The sequence below is a fragment of the Ruditapes philippinarum genome, unplaced genomic scaffold (genome assembly GCF_026571515.1).
Source record: "Ruditapes philippinarum isolate M1 unplaced genomic scaffold, ASM2657151v2 ctg2480_1_1_1_1, whole genome shotgun sequence".
Lineage (NCBI taxonomy): Eukaryota > Metazoa > Mollusca > Bivalvia > Venerida > Veneridae > Ruditapes > Ruditapes philippinarum.
In genome coordinates, this window is record NW_026865125.1 from 17,774 (window position 1) to 27,463 (window position 9,690).

The 9,690-nt window shown below is 33.1% G+C and overlaps 1 protein-coding gene across 1 annotated transcript; it reads left to right on the forward strand.

Annotated features, from left to right (window-relative positions):
* Positions 1-5,225: 5,225 nt before the first annotated feature.
* On the forward strand, positions 5,226-7,735 carry LOC132727931 (uncharacterized). The gene is made up of 3 exons (XM_060713528.1): positions 5,226-5,735; positions 6,118-6,277; positions 6,804-7,735. Exons 1-3 carry the CDS (start codon positions 5,569-5,571, stop codon positions 6,966-6,968), a joined length of 492 nt encoding a protein of 163 aa, XP_060569511.1. The 5' UTR covers positions 5,226-5,568; the 3' UTR covers positions 6,969-7,735.
* Positions 7,736-9,690: the final 1,955 nt, after the last annotated feature.

The window sequence follows — 9,690 nt, forward strand, 5'->3', positions numbered from 1 at the left end:
ATCATGACCGACCAGATCTTTATCTTATATCGTTTGTTAGATACGGTATTTTTTACATTATAGAGACGCGTTAATTTGCATGTTCCTGTCAACTTCAATTATGATTAATTGTTTCCTGTCTCGTTCTGTCAACAAATCTAGACTGGTAACTAAATCTTCATACACTATGATGGGAAATATTTACGTAAACGATAATACTTAATGTGCTAAATATACGTTACTTTTATTCCCAGTCTTATATATGCTAAATTTACGTTACTTTTGTTCCCATTCTAAATTTACGTTACTTTTGTTCCCAGTCTTGAAATTATCACAGCTTAGGACAAGGTCATTTGCAAATCTTGCAAAAAAATCCGTGTTGTTATAGTCATCATATTAGCAGTCGATTTTTTATATTAAATCCTTTAAATGTAGTTCTAGGCAAAATGTAATAGAATTAGTGAATACAATATTATATGGGTCAATTTAGTTTACCAAGTTTAAAAAAGCGACTAAACTGTATTAAATAGAGTTAGTTCATTTAAGTTTACTTCTTCTCTGTTTCAAATGTTTAAGGAGGTATAAGAATCAAAACACTGACAGTACGATAAAACATGCGAAATATTAAAGAACAACTAAAGGAAAAACTTTCAGTCATGGATAATACTCATTAAATGCATATATCGAAATCGAATTGAGCAATGATTATGGTGGCTCCAGACGAATAACATAAAAAGAATACTTTGCAGGTTGTTTCGATTAATCACACATTAGTTGCGGTATGTAAAAAAGTGTTACTTTCCAGTTAAATATAAGGGAAAATTAATTAACTAGAGAGAGAGAGAGAGAGAGAGAGAGACAGAGACAGAGAGACAGAGATGTATTGCAACTTTGATACAAACATACACAGATAGAAAATAAGAAATGACGACTGATTCGATATAAACAAAGTTAATATTTATAGTTATATATTCATGGTAATATAGGCATCCATTATACTTGTATTTGCAAATAGAACGTCCAAACACAATAAGAATATGTGAAGAAGAATTATTTTTGTGACACTGATTTGATCAAGATGTATATTATACAGAATCGTAAAATTCTCCATTATTAAAACCTGAATATCCTGCTTTCAGTGTGTTCAGTTCATTAATAAAGTACCGTCCAGTAATAAGTTAATTAATCAACGTTTTGGTATATATATTTATGTGCGCTCTTCGACTTCCGTTCATGCAAAGCTTTTCAACCGACATTTTCACGGGGGAGGAAGTGTTACACGAAGGATAAAGTTCTGATGGTAACTTGTTAAGGAGTTCTTGTGATAACTGTCACGGAGGTCGTCGGCAAACATCTGTATATACTACAAAAACTCCCGTCAAAAATGGTTATTTTCATCGTTCAAAAATGAGTTTAAGGTGCTAAATTAAACTTTAATGATTAAGCTTGTATTACATCTTGTATTATGTGTCAAAGCCTAATTCACAGACCATTTTTCATCGCCTCTTGCTATAAATCTGGTAGTTTTGAGTAAAACTTCAAAATTATTTCCCAATTCACAAGTTTTGACCGGTTTATTTCTGGTCTTCATCTTAGCTATACATAATTACCTAATCATAATGCAAAATTGCAAACATAAAGCACAGGCTAACAGATTTGTACCCGATTTTTCAAATGCCCCGGAGTTCTTGTGATAACTCTGAAGATGTCACAGAGTTCTTATGATAACTTTTGTTATTGCCAGTGTGTTTCTTGCGCTAAATCACGGCACGTTTTGGCGTTTATTGTCATTCAATAAGATTGTAAATCATTATGAAATGCAGTACGATCATCCTTTGCACAAAAATGTGTCTGCAAAGGATGTATAGGTGGTAGGCTATCATCTACAGTAAAAATTGATCCAGCGGCCACTGATATTCAGCAGTATAATGGCTTAAACCACAAAACAAAAATGTCTCAAAACGTACACGTTGTTCTCAGTTTCACATGTTTTAAGCAATCACCATCTTAAGCAGACAATATATAGGCATGCTTCCCTTATCTAAGGGCTAAGTAATTTGTATCATTTTATACAATAATAAATGAATATATAACCAGGATAATTTTCACACCTATGTATTTAAAAAGTACGATACATGATTAAAACTCAACTGCGGTTGGCTCTCACTACCGATTTCTCGAACGAATTTGAACTGTCCCTCCAGGTTCACAATCCGGTCAACTCGTCACGTGGTCAACTCGTCCCGTGGTCATCTCGACACCTTTTTGGTCAACTCGTCCCCTACTTTTGGTCAACTCGTCCTCAAAGAGTCAACTCGTCAATAATATGGTCAAATCGTCCCCTACTTTTGATCAACTCGTCGCAATCCGGTCAACTCGTCCCGTGGTCAACTCGTCCCGTGGTCATCTCGACACCTTTTTGATCTACTCGTCCCCTACTTTTGGTCAACTCGTCCTCAAAGAGTCAACTTGATCGTCCCTAATACGGTGTTATGTATGCAACATATTACATGTATATAGTTTATTTCTGACAAGTTGGTATTTCCAATATTATCACTGTTATATTTTTAGAACATAAATTACATGTGTACCTTAGTAAATGTAAACAAAAGATTTAACAAGAAGTTTCTTAACTGTTGTAGAAAATTCTAGATTATGATTCATGCATTATATTTAGATAGAAATTTCCAGATTATTCTTTACTGTTGAAGGTGCTAGATTATGATTACTGAAGAATATGAAGAACATAAAAGACTGATCTGGAATGATCTTAGCTAAAACATATAAGTGGACATTTTTCAGTTTCTTTACTTTTTAAGTCATCAATATACTTGGAGTATTATTCAACTTGGATATTAAGCTTGGATTTTAAAATAGATTAAATTATTCTTGTGGATTTAACTTGGATTTAACTGTGCTGTTCAAAAAGGGATCATTCCAGGATCAGACTAGACATTTGAGATTTACAATACTCATCAAACATCGACAGAAAAATATGCATGAAAATACCATATTTGAGTATTTCAAAGCGCATTTTATCACGTACATAAATGCCCTATTGGTTTCATATCAGTTCCCGGTCCCAAATCGCACTTTTTAACAAATAAAATAAAAATCTGTCTACCGAAGAGTGCAAACTTTGACAGAACAAATTTAGGTACCTGTCCAGCATTACCATGTTTTAATATTGCTCTTTTATTTTACATTTTAATGGAATAAAGGCCTGAGATGTAACACCTTTGCTCACATTTATTCAAAATTTCATAGCATGCAGTTTTTCGGACCTTTTTTTATTTTGAATATAATTCAGTACCAATAAGCGATGTTAAGCTGGGTTTTTCAAATAGATATAACTTCCCAAACTTTTCCGTGTCGTCTGCAGATATATTGTTTAAAAGTAGTGATTTACCTAGAATAGGATTTCAGTTATTTTGCATAGAATTCCCCAGTTGTTGCTTGTAAGTGTCACAAGTTCTCTAATGTAACTTAAAACAACAGACAAAACTTTGAAACATATTAATCGCTGTATTATAACTGCTGTTTAACATAGAAAACAAATGTTTTTCTGACTGATGCAGTAACATAGATGCTTAACTGAGAAACAATAGTCTGTATGCCTGGATGAAAATGATAAAGGGCTAGAATACTGCTAGGAGCCGAAAACCATTACATAAATCCTTTTTCCAGTCAACGAAATCTGCGTCAAACATCAAAAAATCTATGAAAAAGAAACGGGGTACGAAATAATATCTTTAGAACTAAAATTCACTCAAGACCAACATTATATATGCTATTGTTTTTGCGCAAAGGATGAGCGTACTACATTTCATATTGATTTACACAATCTTATTGAATGACAATAAACGCCAAAACGTGCCGTGATTAAGCGCAAAAAACATACTGGCAATAACAAAGGTTATCATAAGAACTCTGTGACATCTTCAGAGTTATCACAAGAACTCCGGGACATTTGAAAAATCGGGTACAAATCTGTTAGCCTGTGTTTTATGTTTGCAATTTTGCATTATAATTAGGTAATTATGTATGCCAAGGATGAAGACCAGAAATAAACCGGTCAATACTTGTGAATTGGCAAAAAATTTGGAAATTTTAATTTTACTGAAAACTTCCAGATTTATAGCAAGAGGCGATTAAAAATGGCATGTGGTTTATTTTTTGACACGTAATAAAAGATGTAAGACCAGCTTAATTATTAAAGTTTAATTTAGCACCTAAAACTCATTTTTGAACGATGAAAATAACCATTTTTAACGAGTGTTTTTGTAATATATACAGATGTTTTCCGACGACCTCCGTGACAGTTATCACAAGAACTCCTGAACAAATTATCATAAGAACTCCATCCTTCGTGTAACACTTCCTCCCCCGTTTCTTACGGCACTTAAATTGTATTTATGCAGAACATATCAATCTGCCTGTAAATCGCTGTTACACGTGCTTTATCGTATATATTCGTATACATATCAATTGAAATACTTATATAAAGTTAAAGTACTGATGTATGGTATATTTTGAATTTTGAAAGATTATTTTTTATACTTCAATTTTTCATCTCAATAATCATTTCCTTAAAGGGTAATTAGGTACAACATATTGAGTATTGACCAGGACTTTTACATCCACACAAAACAAGGCACACATATATCAATCATATTGTTCGAATTGTTCTCTTATTGAACGTATCTTAAATTACAGCAATGTATATTGTATTGTTTATTTTTTCGTAGCCTTACTAGGTGCTATTCCGACTGGATTTTGTTGGAGCGTCGTTTTGCCTTGTGGGTCTTTAAGATCATTTTTTGTTATATTTGTTTAATAATCAATTTCTCTGGTGAATAAAACCATATTAGTTTATCTTAAAGCATGCATACTGTACTATATATATAGCGTTGATCTATAATGTATAACTACTAGATGAGCACGCGGTACAATATAAGTCACCGTGCCAGAACGAGACATACCGAGATTCTAGTGAACTATATCTTAATTGTATGTCTTTATATACACGATGTAAACGTACCTATAGTGTAACAATATATAAAGAAAGTAGATCAGTATGCAGTGTTTCTATTCTATTTATATTCTATATAAAGTTCAGTACATGTATTATGAATATATACATGTTCAGTGAATTGAATGGACATTACATTAAGAGATGTTTTAAATTAGTATAGTGCACATGTTGACATGCGAAAATTGCATGAAAATGTCTAGTTATAGTGTTATTTAAATAATATTTAATTTTAAATTTATGCTTAAACATGTATTAATTTTTACAATTATGTGACTTGAATATATCTTGTATTAAATAGCATATTGTACAGGACTATACTGCAGATGTTGAATCATTCGACAATGATATCTCAGAATGAATCAGGAATCAATAAATGCACGTGAGAAGCTATCACACGCTCAATAGCAGACGCAGATTCCGTTTAGTGATGTTGAAAATGCAATACAAGAATTTTTAACAAACTGATGAAATTTGATACTGTTATTTAGTGATACTAAAATAAAATACGGGGACGTCCTGCATCACGTAAATTATATAAAGGTATTTTTAACAAAATGACAACGGAATTTAAAGTGAAATTACGGCTTGTGGACAAGAAAAGTGGAGAAGTTGTTAGTTATAAACAAGATGGTGAGAGATTTGGTCAGGCTGTCACTGTAAAGTTGAGTACAGATACGGAGTATGAGATTAGTGTAGCTACCCGACCTGCAATCATCATTGAGTATAAATATTACCATTTATATTTGATTTATTTATCAGCCTAATCAAACTATTAATAAAAATAACAAATTAAAGATTGTAGTATAATCAAGCAAAGAAAATAAACATTTTATGGTTTCACATACATTTGTGAAACGAATTTACAATAAATATGTAAATCTTTTTCGATAATACTTATTTTTTACAATTAAAAAAACATTTACATACTGTAACTTACAAATGACAAATTTATATAAAAGATGAAATCGAAAAACATACAGAGGAAATAACAATTAACCTGGCATTTACACATATTTAAATAGGTATTCAAAGTAGTTTCTTTTATAAGAGATTTGTTATTTCGTACTACGTGACTTGAATATGTTTTATATTTTATTCTAAAGGAGGCTTATGATAAACGGAGAATCTCAGACATTATCAGATAATATTGCTGTAGGTAATAGAGATGACAGAGATTCTAAAACGTATATTATACATTACTCAACTATTGGATATGACGTCAGCAAAGGCGGAAGCAGAAAAAATATTCCATTATCATTTGAAGTAAAATATATTGTCTATTTTATTTGTTTCTGTTCGTTTGTAAAATGTTTACTGTTCCTGTCTTCGCAAATAACACTCCTATCTAGTTTTTTTAAAATTTTAAACTAATCAGTGGAAGATATTAATCATATTATGCTAAAACAGCGAGAAACAGTGACTCAGTGACAAAATAAGACAGTGATAAAGACGATGGTTGAAAGTTATATAAACATATTTCTATGAATTGCCAGTGTAAATTATTGATAAAAAAGACTTTTTTTTAAGAAAAAGGATAGTCCGTAGACCATTCCACATCTTATTTAAATATCGTGATCTTTATTTTAAGAAATTGAACTTTAATTTCTGTTCATTCTAACGCTTCGAAATTTGTGAAGTTAGCAGTCTGGCCACCTAGCAGCCTAATGAAAAATGAAAACTAAGGATAGTACAAACATGAAAACCGTCGGAAATGAATCGGTAGCACACACTAAGACCATTCCGCATCTTATTGCAATATCTGTTCTGTATAAACACGATATATATTTAGTTTCAGGATGGTAAAACAATGAAAACAAGTCTTCAGTGCAAGTTTTATAGAACAGGAGAAAAGAGTCATTCGCATTGGGGTCAGACACTTTCAGCCATTGATATAGACTGTAAGGCAGAAGAGGGACGCTCTTATATCACTCTGACAAAAGAAAAATATCTGTGATATTAAACACATAATGTAACTATTCAAATATAAATAGATTCTCAATAAAGAAGTCGAAAAATTCATTATATTCTCATCTATATAAATTGCTTTCCGCGATTTTTATAAGCAGACGATACAAAGTACATAGTGCTTTATTATATACTGACTTATTTGTTATGGATTGGTTGTGAGTTTAGTCTTACCTACATGAGAGATCTTAAATATTCGGTACCCCTGTATATATTATTTTATGTACACCCAGACAAATGTTTTAAAATAGAGAAATACAGAATCCCTAAAGAAAGCCCAACACAACAAAATTGAAAATGTTGCAGGCTCGGTTTGATTGAGCCTTTTCATGGACGGTACTGAAAAGTGCAAGTTACCGTCCACGCCCCCTAGCACCGGCTTAAGCAGAATTCAACATTTACACGAAAATGGTGAAATTTTGAAATTTGAATTTAGAAACATCCGCAGATGTGTTCATACGGCGGTTATCATGGAACCTTCAATGTGACACAGGAGTGCCATTCCATGAAAAGCGGCGTATGGTCCCCAAGTAAAAGAATGCTTTTGCCCCTAAACGAGAAAACAATTGGCGGAACTAAATAAAATGGAATTTTGAAAGGGGATCGGAGGTTATGAAGCCTGCATATCACAGATAACACGTCAAATGACAAATTTAAAAAGCAGGCAGCATATCCTAAGGCTGATTATACAGTATTTCCTTGATGATCCTGCTTATCATATTTCAAGTAGGAATACTGGAACCACCCAAAGCGAAAATGAAGAAACTAAAAGTACCACACTACATGTATACACAACAATAATGTCGTGTTGAACGATGTTCAAGGATCGAAAATATAACATCATTGATTAAATGTACGGGGAGACATTTTACAGCCGCCACATGGCACAAATAACACGGATGTGATAATAAAATAGAGAAATAAAGAATCCCTAAAGAAAGCCCAACACAACAAAATTGAAAATGTTGCAGGATCGGTTTGATTGAGCCTGTTCATGGACGGTACTGAAAAATGCAAGTTACCGTCCACACCCAGTAGCACCGGCTTAAGCAGAATTCAACATTTACATGAAAATGGTGAAATTTTGAATTTAGAAACATCCGCAGATGTGTTCATACGGCGGTTATCACGGAACCTTCAATGTGACACAGGAGTGCCATTCCATGAAAAGCGGCGTATGGTTCCCAAGTAAAAGAATGCTTAAACCGCATACCTCTGCAACCTATATGAAGAAACAAAATTTATAATCAGAGATTCGAACCAATTAAGAGGAATAAGTGATTTAATAATGACCTTTAATTCCCAATCATTTTTGATGCGCGGAATGGTCAACTATGATACTTACTTTCAACAAGGAGGTGAAATATAAAATGTCTGCAAGTTTTAACATACCATTTTAATGATATTTGCTTTGAAACTTATACTACGTGCACTGGAATCGAATCGTTATTGATTCAAAATCGTTATTGAGTTATAAAATCAGGCGGAAAATTATTATACAAATTCTGTGCATGTTAATTAATTGAAGAAAGGTGCATATATTTCTATGATTTGCTGACAGTAGCACACATTAAGATTTCTGTGACGTGCTAAAACAGTTTGTAGTCTTATATCAATTTACGTATGAAACCTAACTTCTTGTTTTGATTCAAAGCAATTAATATTTGGACTATAGGACTAAGTTTGCATTTTGTGATATGTGTCCTCAGAGTTTTAATTACATTTATTAACATGGCGACGTATACTATTTTAATTCAGTCATAGTTTTTAAGCAGGAAGTGAAATAGGTAATAAACAATGTCTCTGCTTTTGACAATTATTATACAACTATGACACAAAAGATTATTTACCTAAGGCTCGTAAACCATTAGCCAGGGTTCTGATTGATTTTGTATGTGCTTCTGGCCGGCAAAGTTTGTTATGAGTAAGCAAAAGATTTCAACGCTCGTATACCATATAACAACAGTCAGTCATATCAGCACGATATCATTTCTGTGTCGCCTCTACGGAGTAGTGGCGACATATAGGGATCACTTCTCCGTCGTCTGTCTGTCTGTCCGTCTGTCTGTCTGTCCGTCCGTCCGTCACAAAACTTGTCCGAACTACTGCTCATAAACTACTGGTGCAATTTCATCCAAACTTTACAGGAATGATCAGTACCAAGTGTAGTTGTGCATATTGTCAGCATTTTCCGGTTCAGTGATTTTTGTCAGAGTTATGGCCCTTTAATAATTTTTAATTTTAAAGTTTGTCCGGACTACTTCTCTTATACCACTAATGTAATTTCAATGAAACTTTACAGGATTGATCTATAGCTCAAGTCCTTGCGCATATTGCACGGGTTTTCCGGTTGAATGATTTTTGGCCGAGTAATGGCCCTTTGACAAAACGGTGTTTTTTTCTGTGTGTTGCCAGATACACAAAAGCTTGTCCGGACTACTCCTCATAAACTACTGGTGCACTTTCATTGAAACTTTACAGGAATGATCAGTACCAAGTTTAGTTGTGCATATTGTCAGCATTTTCCGGTTCAATGATTTTTGTCAGAGTTATGACCCTTTAATAATTTTTATTTTTAAAGTTTGTCCGGACTACTTCTCTTATACCACTAATGCAATTTCAATGAAACTTTACAGGATTGATCTGTAGCTCGAGTTCTTGCGTATATTTCACGGGTTTTCCGGTTGAATGATTTTTGGCCGAGTTATGGC

Excerpts from the sequence above, each read along its gene's own strand:
- LOC132727931 (XM_060713528.1), top strand. The coding sequence starts at position 5,569 with ATGACAACGGAATTTAAAGTGAAATTACGGCTTGTGGACAAGAAAAGT. Across the intron at positions 5,736-6,117 it reads CGACCTGCAATCATCATTGA|GAGGCTTATGATAAACGGAG; the intron begins GTATAAATATTA and ends TTTATTCTAAAG. Across the intron at positions 6,278-6,803 it reads ATATTCCATTATCATTTGAA|TTTCAGGATGGTAAAACAAT; the intron begins GTAAAATATATT and ends ATATATATTTAG.